The sequence below is a fragment of the Magallana gigas genome, chromosome 2, assembly GCF_963853765.1.
Source record: "Magallana gigas chromosome 2, xbMagGiga1.1, whole genome shotgun sequence".
NCBI lineage: Eukaryota > Metazoa > Mollusca > Bivalvia > Ostreida > Ostreidae > Magallana > Magallana gigas.
This window is the reverse complement of record NC_088854.1, coordinates 33,348,500-33,367,986: the sequence shown is the minus strand read 5'-3', so window position 1 is coordinate 33,367,986 and position 19,487 is coordinate 33,348,500. Positions and strand designations below refer to the sequence as shown.

The following is a 19,487-nucleotide window of genomic DNA, read 5'->3' as shown; positions in this document are numbered from 1 at the left end:
CCAAATTTCATTTCAATATGTTATAAGAAAATGAACGGAAACTGTTGGTGGACCGATCGACTGACAGCAGCAAAGCAATATGCCCTCCCTTCTTCGAAGGGGGGCATAATAACAACAAGACATATTCAAATGTTGTCTTATTCTAATATATATTGATAGGTAATAATAACAACAAGACGGAAACGTCTTTCAACATCAACCCAGGTTCATTCTTTTCAGTTTGCCTCTGAAGATTTACAAAATTTTAAAGCAAAATCAAATATTGAACATAAATAACATTGTTTGATTCCGTTTATAACCTAAGAAGGAGAAATGAAAATTTACCTTAATGAATGCCGAAAAGGGGAGAGGGGGGAGAGCTTGGTCCGTAGACCAACAAGAGAGTCTCCCGAATGCCCGATGACGGTCGTATTTATACACTTACAGACAATAGAATTTAAATAACAATAGACAGGGCATCAATAGTCTAAAACAAAATATAAACGGTGTATAAATTTCCGTAATCAAACATATACAAATACATATGATATAGATATACCACAATAGATTGATCATGCTATTCATGCAACCCACAGGCCTCATGTTTTGATTAACTGATACCATAACGGTGTGTTTGCTACCTTTTTAACGTTTACTATAAATGATAATAAATCAGTCAATGATTTCTCAATCATCTTGATGACTTTTAAGACGAAGTTGTAATTGTGTATTATTTTTACCGCGAGCCGCACTTTCGACTCGATAACAAAGCACGTCATCAGCGGAAAGGGAGAAAACACCGTCATTACCAGCTGATTACAGTGGAACTACAAGAAATATTGACCAAAGAAGTCTCAACAGATACTCAGGTAACAAATTAACATATGTTAACGTTTATAGATCCTCATATTTCCAATTTGCTTTTAATTTTTGCCAAAGCGGAATGATTTTTTTACGCTAAATATATTACTACGCATTTTAAATGAACACGGCGTGCTGTACATAGAATTATCTAGAATCTATTTTTAAACGATGAAAAATATTTTGAATTAATTCTTAGGTAAAAAAAAAATCTCGGCAGTTCGTATCACATGTACTGTATGGTGAACACATTCACGTACAGTTTTGCTGATCTGTACTGGAGAAAGCCACGACGTGTGTTTCGTTACGTAAATGTACACACGTGACACGTGCTTTGTCGTATTGATGTCTTGTAATTTTTTAGTGCTTGTTTTTCATTCCCCCTTTTTTTTGGGGGGGGGGGGGGGGGGGGGGTTTACATTTATATTTTTGAAATATACATTTTTTGTTTAAATTTCTCTGTTATCTGGTCTCTCTAAAAAGAAACATACCGGTATTTAACCATTAAGATTCTTATATAGCAGTATTTTTAGCTCACCGGAGCCACACGGTACACAGTGATGAAGCCTGAAAAGGTTGATTTAAGCAGTCTTAGGGACTCTGAAAACGGAGTAAACACCGAAAACAAAGTATTTGGCACCGTCATGTATTGCGATTTTCTCAACTACCGTTTTGTAACTAATGTAAATAATGAAGAGTTGCCTCCCTTCTTCGTGAAAACGTGATTGAAAAATAGATTAAAATCCTTAAGAAGCGAAAAAAAAAATTGGGAAGATACAAAAATGGTTAATTTTAGAATAATACTTCAAAAGAAATGTGAAAATATTTTATTAAACAACAGGAGAATAAATACAAAAATTCCAATCCAAACGTGGTCGACCAAAACTTGTAAGATTAAAAAATCGGACTTCAAATTAAAACTTGGAAGTATGGAGATGACCATTTGAATGTTGTACTTATGTAAGTGTCCAAGCCTTTAATAAAGGCGAAGTTTTTAAAAAAAAATTACGATTAATTGCGATGTATACAAGGTTTTAAGAAGTGCCGACGAGCGAGCTGTCGTGTGATCAACAGAAAGGTGTGACGACTACAAACGGGATATAAAATTCGCGTTAGTAGTTAATTTCACACCCTAGCACATGAATAATCTTTATTCATATTGAAATCATAAAAAAACTATTGATTTATTCACTTTCATAGACATATGCATCTTCATCGGAAACAGATCTGATAAACTTTGACAGCAAATAAAATTTTATTTGCCAAACGAACGTATATTTTTGCCAAGTACATTCGATCGAAACATGTCTTATAAAGCATTTATTTTCAGACATGCATATGAATAATCCGCTTTGCACGATCAATTTTCCTGAGTGCCCTGTTTTCATGTACAAATGTGATATTTTGATGAACTACGCATGCGCGGAACTCCTTTTTCGGAGTATGTTTACTTTTGAGAAATCACTTCCGTTTACTCCGTTTTCAGAGTCCGTCCAGACTGTTAAGGAATACGGAATCATTCTTTGAGTAGTATTATGAGGTGATCAAATACGGTAGGGGGTGATCAATCCAATAAAGCCCGGATTTAAGGGCTATATGATAGATTTGATCACCCCGACCATATTTGATCATCTCATAACATTTAAAGAATGATTCCTTGTTACTTATATAATTTTTATCAATTGCACGATTAAATATTAAAATATTCATTAATGAAATATATTGGACTCATAGGCACCTGACGTTATAAATTTTTCTTGTAATAGAAATAAATACCTTATACCTAATAATACACACGGTACCCATCACTGCCATCTTGGATTTATTTCAAACTGTCACATCAGATAGAATTTTTGCTTAAAACTCATCGGTAAAATTTTTGGTGATCCTATCCGTCATCCAATCAGTCATTCAACATCTAAGCTTACAAACGATTTAACCAAAACAGTGCATTACACCTGTCATTAATAAAAATCATCCCTCAATCTGCATCTACTGCCTAAGGTATGCGACAATAGGCTAAAGGGTGAACGGAAGTTGACATTATTGCGTCATACTTTGGGTAATCCCTTAATAGCACTGATATTAATATTCAAAAGGCGTCGATTTTGAATTCGATCAACATTCAAGTTAAAATTAAGAAAACATACTACAAACTGTCAAATATAACCTTTATTACACAAAGTTTATATAAACATGTTTATAAATGCATACATTTTGAAATATTGAAACAAACACACGGTGCAGGGAAATCTCATTTACATATACTTCCGTGCACCCTTTAGACATTTATCGCATATCTAAGGCAGTAGATGCAGAATGAAAGATGATTTTTATCAAAGACAGGTGTAGTGCACCTTTTTTGGCTCACCTGAGCTGGAAGCATCCTCAAGAAGTGTAGATTCAAAGTTGTGAAATTCATGACCCCCGGGGGTAGGGTGGGGCCACAATGGGGGCTCGAAGTTTTACATAGGAATATAAAGAGTAAATTTTAAAAAATCTTTTTCTCAGAAACTAATCAGCAATAAAAGCTGAAACTTGTGTGGAAGCATCCTAAAGAAGTGTAAATTCCAAGTTGTGAAAATCGTGACCCTCGGGGGTAGGGTGAGGCCACAATGGGGGGTCGAAGTTTTACATAGGAATATAAAGAGTAAATCTTGAAAAATCTTCTTCTCAGAAACTTTTGTGGAAGCATCCTCAAGAAGTGTAGATTCAAAGTTGTGAAATTCATGACCCCCGGGGGTAGGGTGGGGCCACAATGGGGGCTCGAAGTTTAACATAGGAATATAAAGAGTAAATCTTTAAAAATCTTCTTCTCAGAAACTAATCAGCCATTAAAGCTGAAACTTGTGTGGAAGCATCCTCAAGAAGTGTAAATTCCAAGTTGTGAAATTCGTGACCCCTTGGGAGTAGGGTGGGGCCACAATGGGGGCTCGAAGTTTTACATAGGAATATATAGGGTAAATCTTTAAAAATCTTCTTCTCAAAAACTAATCAGCCAGGAATGCTGAAACTTGTGTGGAAGCATCCTCAAGTAATGTAGATTCCAAGTTGTGAAAATCATGACCCCCGGGGGTAGGATGGGGCCACAATGGGAGGTCGAAGTTTTACATAGGAATATAAAGAGTAAATCTTTAAAAATCTTCTTCTCAGAAACTAATCATCAAGGAAAGCTGAATGTTGTGTGGAAGCATCCTCAGTAAGTGTAGAATCCAAGTTGTGAAAATCATGACCCCCGGGGGTAGGGTGGGGCCACAATGGGAGGTCGAAGTTTTACATAGGAATATATAGAGTAAATCTTTAAAAATCTTCTTCTCAGAAAGTAATCAGCCAGGAAAGCTGAAACTTGTGTGGAAGCATCCTCAGGTAGTGTAGATTCAAAGTTGTGAAAATCATGATCCCTGGGGTAGGGTGGGGCCACATTGGGGGGGGGGGGGTGTTAAAGTCTTATATAGGAATATAAAGAGTAAATCTTAAAAAATCTTCTTTTCAGAAACTAATCAGCCAGATGATTCTTTATAATTGTTAAGACTTTGTCTCCAGGACAATTCTTCGGCCTCACAAGAAGGTTCAGAGTTTGATGTAGCTTTATATCCCATATATAAACAATGTTAAGGATCTGTTTGAGAACTGCAATACTCAACATGTGATATGACTATAACATCATCAGTTAGAAAAGGGACTAATGATTATAAACATAAGAATATCCAGGGAGGGAAATGGATTTTATTTATACAGGATCTACATGTATTATTGTACATTGTCCAGATTGTTTGTATTATGACTCCATTAAGCTGATTTTATCATACCTAGTGTTCCTCAGGTGAGCGATGTGGCCCATGTGCCTCTTGTTGGTTGAATCGGTTGTAAGCTAAGGTGTTGAAGCACCAATTGGAAGACGAAGAGGATCGCAAAGTAATTTTACCGATGAGTTTTAAGCAAAAATTCCATCTGATGTGACAGTTTGAATTAAATCCAAGATGGCAGTGATGGGTACCTTGTGTATTATTACGTATATGGTATTTGTTTTTATTATGAGAAAAATTTATAACGTCAGGTGCCTGTGATTGGACTTTTATCACAGACAAAGACACTGGAAAATGTAATGTACGGTATTCATATGACTAAAAAATTCAATTGTTTGATACTACTTCATAAATTGTTCAATTTATTATTTTTTTATATAAACAGTTTCATTCATTAAGTATACATATTCATGCTATAAAAATCTACCTTGTGTGCAAATAGTTATGTTTCATTTCATATTTCAGTATAACTTTATTGCTTGGAAACCATGCAGAATCAGAATTCCAATATGGAGCAGTTGGTGGACATCAAAACATCATCATCAAAGGTTTATTTTGTGAATCTATAGATTTATGTACAATGATTTATAGATTTATGCAAATAACCTAACAGTAAAATACATATTTAGTGTTTTATGCGGATATCAAGGTAGCAAACATTGCCTCAAAAAAAAATCTTTAAAAAATAACAGTTCATGTAAGCATATACTGGTAAATGTTTTTTTTTTTGACAATTACCTTAATGGTGTAGGTGGTTTTCAGATGATAATATGCATTCTTATTCCAAATCTTTTTCTATCTACATGCCTCTTGCAGGCAAACTGAGTGCATATGATTTTTAACATTAAAAAAATGCTAAAATTGTGAAAGAAGAAGGTACAGTTTCTTTTAATGTTTGCCCTAAAATTCAAAAGTTGTTTAAATCTCATGAAAATATGCATACAATACCTTGAATACATGTGTATGTAAAGTACCAAGTTATACACCTTTATTCTGTTTTCAAAAAAGAATAATGACTTCAACATTTTGTCATATTCCTAAGATGTAGTAAAAAATGATGAAAAATAGTACATTTTCTCATAGTTTTTTGAAGAGAAAATGTTTCAGCAGCCGTCGCCCAGAACGAAATTAATATATTTTATGTGATAGCACATGATAAAGTTATAATGTGAGTTTCATCGTGGGCGACAGCTGCGGACATAGTTTTCTATTCAAATAACCATTGAAAAATTGGTGTCGTCTGCTTAGTTTTAAAAGAAAATATGGGAAAATGCACTGTTTATGACGTTACAATTACCATCGTGAAAGTCTAATCAGGTAACTATTTATAGATTCTTAATCTATGGCTATTCTTGTAAAAATAAATATTACATTTCAATTTTTCGTGATATTTTAAAAAATCACTTAAAAACAGGGCAAAATATGACTGAAACTGTACCTAGTTCTTTGTTAAATTTTCACCACGTTTATAACATTTTTGCACTTAATAATTGTTCTTAAGTTTTATTAAATTCAGTTGGGTTTTATTGTTTAGAATCCGGATCAGAAATTTTCCATCTTTTTATCATCGGACAGCAATGAATCATTTCAAAGTTCGTACTGCGAGTGGAACAGAAAAGTCGATTTATCCCCATCTGAATTTGTCAAGGAGGTTTCCAACAATGACAAGCTTATAATTGACTATTATGATGCCCTTCAGTATATCTTGTATCAAACAAACTACCCTGAAACAGAAGATAGGACGGCTGTTCCTAGAACCTCCCTCCCTGAATCTGGAATATCTATTGTCGTCTTGGCGTCACCGGTTGAATGCATGGCCATTTTACTAGAGGGCGGTCGAAAATGTCCCGGAGATATGCTTCTTGTCTTGTCAAAGTCCTGGATTACACTCAGTCCAAGTGACCTGGACCCATCCATGAACAGTTTATTTGTCCACAAGGCCATTTCTTTCGATAAGGGTGGAAGGTCGTTCATCGATGTTTTTGATCCACCCAGGCGTGTCACATACTTCATGAATTTCTTCACTAATGCCATTACAGGGGGACAGAATGCAGAGGGTGAGGATTTGGAGGTCAACCTTGAGTGTCCAATGTCAAGTTCAGTGAAGCTAGTCAGAAGAACAGATGACAAATTGTGGACGCGAATCATCATGGCAAAAGCAGGCATTGCCTATCCCGAGACCCTTGCCTTTGGTTATCAAATTCCATACAAGTACACGGTACCAGAGGATGCCAAAATCAAAATCGTTGGACTTTCACTCAAGGAAGGAGTTGATAACGTTATTCAGGATGAAATTGTCTCATACCTTAACAGCCTGAGTGAACGAGTTACAAAGGTAACTTTACTGGCATATTTTTTAATGAAGTACATTGAGCTATAGGTTTGAGTATTGCCGGCTACCTCACGATATGATACGTATCACGATATGTTAATGTGATACATCATGTACCACGATATAGTTGTCAACTATTAGATTAAAACTCATATCTATATTTGCCTACCTCCATAAGTAATAAGATATGTCAACTGTTTACAATATCAACCAACAAACTGTATTGGAATAAAATTCAGTTGATTAGAACAAAACTTACAAATTATTACCAACTTTAATTGAAATTTCTTAATGTCTTTGTATTACATGTATATGTACCATGTAATTATTCTAGAAAGTCAATGAAAATTAACTCGTACTGTGTATCATGATACACGTGACGATACGATATGCGTATCGTGGCCCCTCACAATCAATACAATCGATGTATCGCCGTTTCGTTGCAAACTCTAATGAGCTGTATAGACTTGCACAACTTAAACTGTTGTAAAGTTACACATTGCTTTTTATATTAGAAATAGGAAATACTGATGAGGAAATAGCATCAAAAAATGCAAGATTGCAAACCCTTTTTGGTTTTTTTTGTCAGGTTGTTGTGAAACCGTCCGGAATAAAGTGGAATGGATGTAAAGGCGTCTCATTCCATGACAGACAGGAAGTTAAGAGCATCTGTGACGCAGCCATTTCTCTTCTCTGGTATTTAGAACCTGGGGATGGTATTTTGCTGGAAGATTTCTGTGACCCATCTGATGAAGGTTTGTGTAATTATTTAAGATATCATGAATATTCATTTTTGTCAATCCACCAATAAGAAAGCAAATCTCTTCATGTGAAGTGATGATGTATGTGAAAACAAGGAAGGAGAACAAGTTTTAGCTCACCTGAGCCAAAGGCTCAAGTGAGCTTTTCTGATCACAATTTGTCCGTTGTCTGTCGTTGTCGTTGTCATCGTTGTCGTCGTCGTTGTTAACTTTTCACATTTTCATCTTCTTCTCAAGAACCACTGGGCAGATTTTAACAAAATTTAGCACAAAGCACCACTAGGTGAAGGGGATTCCAGTTTGTTCAAATGAAGAGCCACGCCCTCTTTAAAGGGGAGATAATTGAGAATTATTGAAAATTTGTTGGTATTTTTCAAAAATCTTCTTCTCAAAAACTATTCGGCCTGAAAAGCTAAAACTTGTGTGGAGGCATCCTCAGGTAGTGTAGATTCAAATTTGGTCAAATCATGGTCCCCAGGGGTAGGGTGGGGCCACAATTGGGGGATCAAGTTTTACATAGGAATATAAAGAGAAAATCTTTAAAAATATTCGTTTCAAAAACTATTAGGCCAGGAAAGCTCAAATTTGAGTGAAAGCATCCTCAGATAGTGTAGATTCAAGTACGTTCAAATCATGGTACCCGGGGGTAGGGTGGGGCCAAAATGGGGGATCAAGTTTTACATAGGAATATATAGAGAAAAACTATAAAAATCTTCTTCTCAAAAACAATTAGGCCAGAAAAGATCAAATTAAAATGGAAGCATTCTCAGGTAGTGTAGATTTAAGTTTGTTTAAATCATGGTCCCTGGGGGTAGGGTGGGGCCACAATGGGGGGATCAAGTTTTACATAGGAATATATATTAAAAATCTTCTTCTCAAAAACTATTAGGCCAGGAAAGCTCAAATTTGAATGGAAGCATCCTCAGGTAGTGTAGATTCAAGTTTGTTCAAATCATGGTCCCTGGGGGTAGGGTGGGGCCACAATTGGGGGATCAAGTTTTACATAGGAATATATAGAGAAAATCTTTAAAAATCTTCTTCTCAAAAACTATTTGACCAAGAAAGCTCAAATTGGCAGGTAACCATCTTCAGATAATGTAGATTCAAGTTTGTTCAAATCATGGTCCCTAATAATAATATTAATAAGAATATTAATAAAATTAATAAAAATATTCTGGGAAAGTTTTTGGTCCAAAACTCAGTACTTAATGTGAAAGCACAGGTTATGCAGATATAAGTTTGATGAAACCAAGATACCCTAGAGAAAAGTGGGGCCACAAAATGGGGGGGGGGGGGGTATATAGGAATAGAGAAAAATCTTCTTACAGGTACAACAACAAAATGAGCTTGGTATTTACCAAAAGAAAGAGGTGGATAAAAATTGGCAGATTTTCAATTTTTTTTAGCAAGATCTACTGTACTTAGTTGTCAAGATATGTTGATACTGTAATGCTAATTTGATCAGAATTAAGGCAATTTTTGCTCAGGTGAGCGATGTGGCCCCTGGGCCTCTTGTTTGCTTGCACATGATTGGTACGATTTCCTTCCCGAACATGTGAAGGAGCCAATCAGACTAGTGTGTAAATTGTTTATGACAAAGAACATGCCAGTACATGTATATTTGAATAATGAATTTCAAACTTTATTTCACTCTTTACATGTACCCTTTTTGTTTCTTTAGATATGGAAATGAAAGATTATTCTTTCCGAATTCGAGCAAATGTCTGTCGAGCTCCTGGTGATGTACCAATCACAACCACTCTTGTCTGTGGAATAGGGATGAAAGACAGACCAGTCGGAGGCTGTAATTCCAATCCTCAGTCCCTGGAGTCCACTCTCATTCAATGGAACCTTCAAGAGTCAACGGAAGAAATCAAAGAAATGTTGATACAAGGATCAGAAAGAATTCTTAGTGGCATCATTGACCATGAAAACGCTCTGTCAGTATTCGAAAAAGGAGGCATTGGAGCACAAACAAACATTATAGGTAAAAGAAATATTGTAAATACATCCATTTTTGCTAGAAACTGTGAGTTTTTACAGTCTGCCGGGTGAAAAACGCATTCTACTACCGTATTTTTTGCAGGTATTGATTACTTTCTGAGCAAAAGAGGCGAGAAATATGTTCCTGTTGGAATAGAGGTCAACTCCCATGACTGTATTAGATGCTGTCAACGTTATGAGTTCATCAACCCTTCTTCAGCAGGCAAGTCTGTCTGGCCACTGGTAGAAACCATGATTGAGAGGTCACAAGCATTCATGGTGAAGAGAAAGACCATTCTCGTACTGGGTCTGGGTGCTATCTTCAGAAAGCTTGTTTTGGAGGCTGTCATTGAAGAAAAATTCAAGGTTGTTTATTTTTTTTTAGCTCACTTGAGCTGAAAGTTCTTACTGTGAGGTAAAAATTACAACCGATGTTTATTTCTTTTAGTGTTTTTATTATAATTAGTTTGTAGCTTGTAATTAGTTTATAACACTGCCAAATTAATGCTGAAATAATCATAAAACAATATGTTAACAGTTATTTTCAAGGTCCTCTGCATAACGGTTATAATTGGGTCAAAGGGTTGGACTAATACCTCTAAAATACACCAAAATACAAATACTGATTTTATTTGTCATTAAGCTAACACAATTGCGAATTATTTCATATATAAAATGTATGAATACATCAAAAAAATTAAATTCAACAAATTGGCTAATTTAAAAAAAAATAGATTGTTTTTTTTTTCGTTTTTATTGACTTGTTTCTTATCCAATCTAAATTATTAAAGACTTAAACTTTGTATATCATTATAAGCATTATGCTATTGTCAAGAAATGGAAGTCTCTAATTTCTCAAGCTTCTCCCTATTTTTCTGATAGATAGATAGAAGTGAATCTCCCTAAAATTTTGCTCTAAGTTGGGCCCTAAATTGAATTTATATGGAATCAGCAAGGTAAAAATAATTTTTTAAAATTTAAAATGAGTAATATTGAGATTGACCTTTGTTTAATTGAAACAAATAGAAAAAAATAACAAATCATAGCATTCTGAATCGAATTCGAACCAAATCGAATGAACTCTGAATCGTCCCAGCCATATAAATATATAATACCGAACATGTTCATGTTGTTTTTAAACAGAAATTATTTTTTTTTATTAATTTTTTATTTAAAAACATTTGTGTCATAGTAATAAAAGCTAGATGCTCTCTACCAATCTTAATTTAGTATATTTATCTCACTAAATACAAACGCCATCTGCAATGCAGTGCTTAATAAGGTACATGTAGTACTAAGAGAATCATTTTATACATTTCTAAAAAACACTGTAACACTTTACCCAAACTTACATGTAAATTAAATCACATCCACCTATCCTTACTTACAATCTCTGTATTTGAATGAAGTTTCCATTTAATTTTTTTTTTTCATAGATTGCTCTCATTGACACAATCGAAGACAATACCACTCCTTGTGTAAGTAAATACATTCAGTACAATTTTTCTGACCACACACAAGATGACCTACATGCCGACAGCATCGTCAAAATTCTCCAAAAGCAGAACATCGACGTTAACGGATGCTGTACATTTATAGAGGAATGCACACTTCTTGCCGCCATGATTAACAAGAAACTGGGTTGTTTAGGCGCTGGTGTTAAGGGTGTAGCGATGGTCAAGAAGAAACCCGAGGTAGAACAGGTTTTATCGAGATGTGTTGGGGATATCTCTCACTTTCCAAAAGCATACTTGTACGTAGAGAGAAGCGCTATTATCGACAACATTGCTAGTCTATCGTCTGCTGTCGCAGAAGTCGGCCTACCATGTGTGTTGAAACTGGAGTGTGGACCAAGGACTGTTTGCACGGAAATCTGCCAGAATCTTGCTGAATGTTCCCAGGCGTTCAACGACTTACAAAACAAAATGAGCCAAGGTTCGGATTCTTGCGTTGTAGCCATTAGGTATATCAAGGGAACCGTGCACAACGTGGACTTGGTCGTCTTTAGAAGGAAACTTGTAGCAGCCTTCGTAGTGGACAATGGTTCCACACGGCCAGGGTCTTTTACAGAAACTGCTGCTTGCATGCCATCATGTCTCAGTTCAGATAAAGTGGGTCAGCTGGTGACAGCAGCTTATCAATGCTGCACGGAGATTGGATTGGAGAATGGCGTTTTTAACGTGGAAATGAAGATGACTCCAATGGGTCCAAAACTGATCAAAATCAATGCCAGAATGGGCGGATTCTACTACAGACACTGGATCCTGAAATGCTACGGAGTGGACATGATCAAGTATGTTTTCATGATAGCCAGTGGGATAAAGCCCATTCCTCCGAAACTCAATCCTTCTTGTCATATCATGGGTGTGACATTTGATCCATCCACACACGCAGATGTTCTTGATAGTCAGAAATTCAGGAATGCAATGGAACATATCAAAGGACAAAATGATGTCATTCTCACTGCTGATAAAGACCTCAGAAATCCAAGTTTTGCTGTCTCTAATACAAACCAAGAAGAGCCGATGTGTAGTGTTGCCGTCTGCACTGAAAGTAGGGTATCTGCCAAAGAGAAACTGCTGTCTCTTTGCATTACTCTGGGTGTCGGTAGCCCAGAGTACAATGTTCAACATCTGATCTCAGACTTTCGTTGATATTTAAAGCATTTAAGGTGGTATAGGACACCTCCATATTGTTACGTATTTCCTATCGAAATACCCCGGTAGTATAATCAAGTATAATTTCATAAATGTTTTCTTTCCAAAAATTGTTACCTAACAGCGTAACGCAATGGGTTAGAGCACTGACTACGAATTTGTAAGTCATGAGTTCGAATATCGCTGGAGCTTTTATTATTTTTACCTTCCCCAAAATTCTTATAACTTTTTTTTGGTCAATATTGTAAATTTTGAAAATTCTAATTCAATGAAAGTATTTTGATTATAACATACCTCTATCCACATTAATATCAACAGGTGTCCCATACCACCTTAAAATGTCCTTATATCTCATTGCAATTCTTTTTAGATTGAATAGTTTTACATAATTATTATGTTTTACTACTAAATTATGACAGAAATGCAACTCTATTTCATGTTTATTTCTTTAAAAAATTATTTTTAGACGTCGAAACTAATCTGTGAGCTAAATGTATAAATATTTTTTTAATAAATTTTATTGTTTCGTTAAAGTTGATTTGTTATTCATTTTGTACTAGTCCTCCTTTTGCCAATTTATGCTTGATTTATCTACTGACTTTTAACCATTCATGACTGCTCATATTTACTACCAGTACATTTGTAATTTTAGTTCCTTAAAACATAATTTAGGTAGTTTTTTTTTATCGACATTATTATACCGGTAGATCAGATTATTAGACTGTTATAGAGATATAGAAATTCAATAGATTTTAAGTAACATTATTCATTTAAATCAATTAAAGAAAAAAAAACGATGAGAAATATCAGAAATAATGGGGCATCGTTTTTCTTTCAATTGCTTTTTCTACTGCTACACTAAAACCAGTGGAAACATTAAGGTCAATTTTTCTTTACCAACTGACACAAATTTTCAAGAATTCGACGGTTTGTCAAAATATATCTGATGCATTCATGCCACAACAAAAATAAAACATAGGTAATCAAAGATTACAGAGCTCACAAAGATGAGACATCAGCCGCATCACCTTAATGAGATCACCTTTATCATGTTATATGAAAATCATAGTTATTGATCTTTATTAAAATTATTGTATATTAATGTGTGGTTTGACACAATATTGTATAATATCATTTTATATTACAATATTGTATCATATTATATGTAAATTTCATACTGTACTGTATGATACAACATCTATCAATAAATTACTATATAATACACTTATTTTGCCTTGTGCATAGTTAACCCAAACACAATGAGCACTTTCCTTATCCACTTTATTTGTGCGTGCGTACTTGTGTATGGTAAGAAGCTACAAAATTACAGAAAGGAAAAATATCAGTACATATATCATTACCTAAAAAGCATGTTCTGCAAACACAGAAAATACTATAAATGTTTAACATTAATGCAATACACAAATAATTATTACATGCGTTTACTCGTTACAATACTATGCAACTTTATCAAGACTTATAAAAACTTCAATTAAGATGTAAATACTACAGTATCATAGAAAAGACTAAAATGTTATAACAAATGAGAATTAATATAATAATTAGTAAACTTTGATTAAAACAGCAAATAATTTATAAACTTACATTTGTGACCTGACTGCCAACTACAGTAACATTGGCGGTAAAACTGCACGGACTAACGCTCTTCAGTAAAGAAGTCAAAATATCCATAACCTTTACCCTAGAAATTAATAGAATTTCGAACCCGACGGGAAAAAAAAACAATATTGCCTATCGTAAAAGCACAATATTCTATCATAATTCAATAATATGTTTTACGGTGTGACCGTTGGGGCGAGCGCAGAAGGAGTCACACATCTGTCATCATTGTTAAATGCAACCCGTGGACTTAACCAAACCAAAAAACTTTGGCTTTGTCTCGAAAACTTTTACCACCGCAAGGAAGCGGAAGATATCAAACTTTTATTCCAATGGTCCCTTCCTAGGTTTATACACTTAAACAAAAAACTACCATTGAGCATTAATAAAATGTTAAACAGACTTATTAAAATATTTTGATAAACACAAAGCTGGTTTTTATAAATTTTTTATCTCTTCTTTACCTTTTAATAATGATCATTAAAATCAATAAATTGTGTGTCTGTGTTATTTCTCATTTTGTTCCTTGTTGTTACCGGTGTTTTAGTTTTCCTCTGTGACATCAATTTTGTTTTTAATCTTTTTAATTTTTGTACGCTATACGTTGTAGACATGTTCCCTCCCCCTTTTTTTAGTGTGTGATATCCAATATTATTGAAAGGTTTGACCACATATGCAACTATAACAAATACATGTAGATATTTTAACAGTTTAATTTTTTTCTTTTATTTATTCATTATAAAATGACGTGGCTTCACGTAGATCTAATAATGATTAGACTTTTCTTTTTTAATAAGTTTTTGTCACCTTCTTAACGTATACAATGATTGGATCAATATGACAATAAATTTAGCATGGAACTTGCATGTGTATTTACTGAGCAAAAAAAATCATTAAAACAAAACTAATTAGCCAAAGATTAAATCATGATACAATATGACATTGTATCATCTGATATGATATTGTATCATATGACACATTGTTTTCCCTTGGGCTGAAATGTCACATTAATATTTTCATTGGTTTAAACATAGCACCTGATTGCCTCATATTATTACTTATTAGGTTAGTTACTGACTCACTACAGAAATATATTGGGTTGATCAATCTCATAGATGGCGAGGCGAAGTGAGTCAGTAACTAACCTAATAAGTGTTTTGTTTTTCCCCGAGGACTATCAAGCGACATATTTATTCACAAATAGCGATGATCTACGCAAAGCCATGTACAAGATGCCTAACATCTCGTCCAATTTAACTGATTTAAACTCTTCAAGATTTTCAATCTCACCTTTTAAATACTCTTTAAAAATCCTTGCTTCACCCATGTTTACTTACAATGTTTTGTTGCTATTCAATTTTAAATGTTTTCTCCCTTTCCTCTGCAGAGATTTGAGCAAATTTCGATGCTTTTAAAAGCAATTCATTTAAATATATTCAGCTGATTTGAATAACTATTGGTTTTATGCCATTGTCAAATGTATCTTCCTATATAATCCTCCACTCTTTTGCACAGAGCATTCTCAATAATGTAGATACAAAATTAACTGAGGTATAAAATCTTTATTTTCTACACAATTATCTCACATACTCGCATTGCTCTTTCACAAAACGTCAAAGAAAATAATAATTTACAACAATGTCATTTTTCAACAAGATATACATTGTATATATAAATATATACCGGTATATCCCGATTTTCAAATATTTAGAAAAAACAATGTTTCTGAAAAAAATAATAATAACGCATGAAATGTATCGAGTTTGTATTATTCCCTTTGTTTAAAAACATGATGCAGTCAATGACACAACTCCCTGGAAATGTTTTTCTTGCTGAATAATTTTTTGTTGTTGCTTATTTCCATTTCAACCCCTCGTGTATTTTCCCCATATGTGTAACATGAACACGGAGGCGATGAATATCAAACTCATTACAAGAACTGGAACTGGGCCTCTGAAAAAGAAAACAAATCAAAATTATTTCTAAATCCTCTTTAAGGCGGCCAGGCGGTCAACAAATTAACCATCCAATATATATTATTTTATTTTTTTGGAAATTATATTTTAAGCCATACAGTTTTATTTGGTAAAAAAAAAAATTCCATTTATGTTGGCTTTAAAATTTGACTATTTACCTATATCTTTATACAGAGCCCTTTTTAAGATCAATATAGTCTAAAAATGGCCAAGACAAATCGAGCCCTCTTAAGTATTATCATACTGCCTACGTGCCTAATTTATTTAGTTACATATACTGGCAAGTTTACTCCAATACCTGTTGTGGTACGCAAAAAAAAAAATATATATAAGAGGAAAATAATCTTAATCTTTCTTCAAGATAAAACCTAAAAATTCACTGTTTCAAAAGTTAAACCAATGCATTATTTTAATTGCATGCATTAATCTGTCAGTCTAAGTAGTTTCAACAGTGAATCAGTGAAATAAGCTAAGACATATTGATATTAATACCTGTACCAAATTTTGTTTCTGGTTTTGAATTTGTGAGAATGTGAAGGTGCACAAATAATCTACTTTAAACAGACTTTAAAAATTAAGATCAAAAGCATGAATTCTTACACTTTAATTCCGGGTGAGTCTTCTGTGTAGAATCTCCACATTCCAGCACCACTGCCACCACCTGCTACTGCTTTTTTGGCACCACCTGAAGATGGGGTTTTTCTGTGTCAAGAAATATCACACTTTAAAAAAATGTACCAATGATAATACTTTATTTTTTTACAGTCTTGACATAGTTTTATATCACAAATAATTCAATTAATTATTTTAACGTCACCTCATGCACATCAAAATGGTTTTCAACATTTCAACCTAGCAGCTAGCCAGATTGTGAAAGAAAGTCATATCTTGTTCAAACCATTAAATTACATCTTAAACAAGTAGCAATAGAATATGAGAAGCAGTTGCAAACTGACATATCAAATATCAAAATGAAACAGTTCTGTGAACCAACAAGTCTATTTTAAATAAATATCTTTAAAAGTTACCTCTGTCTGACTGTTGACCCTCCACCAGATCGAGGACTGACAGATTTAGAGGACGGACTACGCCCTGCTCCTACTGAAGTAGAACTTGCTGGTGCTGGCTGTAATAGAAGATCAAAACATATGTGATTTATTCATATTTCATAAATGCAAAAATTTTTTTTTACCTTTTTAACCTCATCTGCCAATTGTGTTAGAAGGTTTGGGCTTATGTATTTAAGATATGAATTTAAGTATATAATTATATCTATCACATAGTTAAATAATTAATTAAATAATTACCATTTTGATTAGTTCTTCCTATTTTCCTCAATGAGTAAAGCCTTTCAAACCACATATATTTGTCACTGTACTAGCTAGGTTAGGGTTTTACTAGCAATTATTAAAATTACACTAAGATCCAGAGGCATATTTGTAAACAACTTCCTGATATTCTACTTGTATTGCCTTTGGGCAAATTGCCCCCAGAATTTTCTTAACATTATTTAAAGATTAAAGAAGATTATCCAATAGTTAAACCGCACAATAAGACACTCAACAGAGAACAAAGTTAAAATTCTGTATTTTCAAATTGTTTAATATTATAGAACACTGTAACATGTGCCATATCAGTTAAATTGAATTCTCAGTAGGAAAGAAATAACATTACATGCACAGTTTAAAAGGGATTCAGGTTCTACATCATTAGACATTATAAACTGTGTTGTGACGCAAAACAAATCAGCATTATTTAATAAACTATGGAGAAAACCTGTAGACCCCCCCCATACAAAACCAACATTGGGTTTAACATCTACAGAGAAAATTCTTAAATTTTCATGAATAATTGAGCTACTGATTTTCTAACAAACCCTTGTTACAGTTGCAGATCTAAATGAGGCTTCATGAAATTTGTTGCATCTAAAAAAGTAACTTGGTAAGTGTATACTGTAAAAAGTCTCATGGAGAACTCTGGGGTCTATTGTGAAAGAAATTTGCATTTAAGAGAGAAAACCTACATGTACATAAAATAAATGACATTTTGAATATGAAACTATTAATTTTATTAAATTAAAGTTAATATGTTTACATGTATGCGATATACTACTTGTTAGAAAGATTCTTGATAAGTTATTAATCGGTTAAATCTGTCTATCTTTAGTTAAAGATCATTGAATATGTACACGTATCCTGTAAAAACACAGAAACATTTTGACGTATACAACATATGTTGGTCCTAAAAATTATCCAAGTACTTTCATTTTACATCTGATATTACTAATTCACAAATAACACTTCTTTCTTAATAGATTGTAATGTAAACAAAAGATATATCACATTAAATTTCTTCAAATCTTAAATGAAAACTTTTAATGGAAGAACATAGGGGCATAGTGTCTAATCTTATGCGGCAGGTGAAATTCTTAAAAGTACGCACTGTGTTTATTTAACACAGCCAAAAACTGATTTCTTTCGTTCTTAGCTATTTATAATTTCTATTACATTTATAAAACAATGACACATTGGATCAAATTTATACAAAGTTTTCTTACCATGTTGAAAGTCTGTGATGATGTGGATAAAAGGAAGTCACGTTACGCCACCTGGCGGAAGCTTTATAGCATTTAAAAATATAAAGTTCGAAACTCACCGAACGGTCTTTTTATTCCCGAAACACCTCCCCCCTTCTCGATTCTACATTTTTATTTTGTCCATTATTGCAGGTTTTGACAATTGAATGTTTAAGGATTTAATAATTTTATACTGAGATACAATACACTAAACATATTTGAACGTTTTTTTTATGTATACATGTCGCACTTGAGGAAACTACCGGCAGTGCTGTGGCCAATACATGTACTTGTTTTTACATAGGTTCGACCATCCAACCCAGGGGGGCACTGTCATGATCTCCTCTATAAAGTATATTGAAAATCCTTTGGGAAAAGGCTGTTAGAGAGGCCACAGTTGCACTTGTTCACCTTACTCGACCAACCTGTGCGTGCAAACTTTGCCAAAGGTTGAATAGTATAGTTTCGTAAATTTGTCGCAAATTAGATAATCACGTTTTTGTAGGCTACCAAAATAACAATTGACTGAACAACTCCAAACTGTTTCATAACCACCCCCACCCCCATTAGTCTGCAATTATGTTCCCTTAATTTTGATAGACAGAACGATGGAAATATAGTTTATGAATATTATGATAATTAAAAAATAAATGAATTTATGCATTAATTCATTTTGCAAATGGATTCAGGGGTTTTTTCCGGTCATATTAAAAAGCAGACTTTTAAGAGGAGGAAATTGATTCCATGTGTTTTACCGATAAATAAAATCTAAATAAACTGTAAATCAGTTATCTTATTTTATTATTTATCTATTGTTGAGAGGAAATCATTTCTTTCATTGAAAATCGATGTTTTCGCAGGCACGTAGCATCGTTTTTGAAAGTGGGGGGGGGGGGGAGGGGGCAGACTCATCCAAAAAATCATGACAAGCAAAAAA

The 19,487-nt window shown here is 33.8% G+C and overlaps 2 protein-coding genes across 2 annotated transcripts; one reads left to right on the top strand and one right to left on the bottom strand.

Annotated features, from left to right (window-relative positions):
• The first annotated feature begins 586 nt into the window (after positions 1-586).
• LOC105346080 (carnosine synthase 1) lies at positions 587-13,299 on the top strand. The gene is made up of 7 exons (XM_011454538.4): positions 587-848; positions 5,112-5,194; positions 6,181-6,981; positions 7,568-7,733; positions 9,421-9,726; positions 9,826-10,088; positions 11,159-13,299. The coding sequence occupies exons 2-7, from the start codon at positions 5,135-5,137 to the stop codon at positions 12,374-12,376; spliced, it is 2,814 nt and encodes a 937-aa protein (XP_011452840.3). The 5' UTR covers positions 587-848; positions 5,112-5,134; the 3' UTR covers positions 12,377-13,299.
• A 2,492-nt stretch (positions 13,300-15,791) lies between these two features.
• Positions 15,792-18,666, bottom strand: LOC105346081 (protein transport protein Sec61 subunit beta). The gene is made up of 4 exons (XM_034446084.2): positions 18,533-18,666; positions 17,004-17,101; positions 16,576-16,677; positions 15,792-15,952 (listed from the first exon to the last, which is right to left on the bottom strand). The coding sequence occupies exons 1-4, from the start codon at positions 18,533-18,535 to the stop codon at positions 15,865-15,867; spliced, it is 291 nt and encodes a 96-aa protein (XP_034301975.1). The 5' UTR covers positions 18,536-18,666; the 3' UTR covers positions 15,792-15,864.
• Positions 18,667-19,487: the final 821 nt, after the last annotated feature.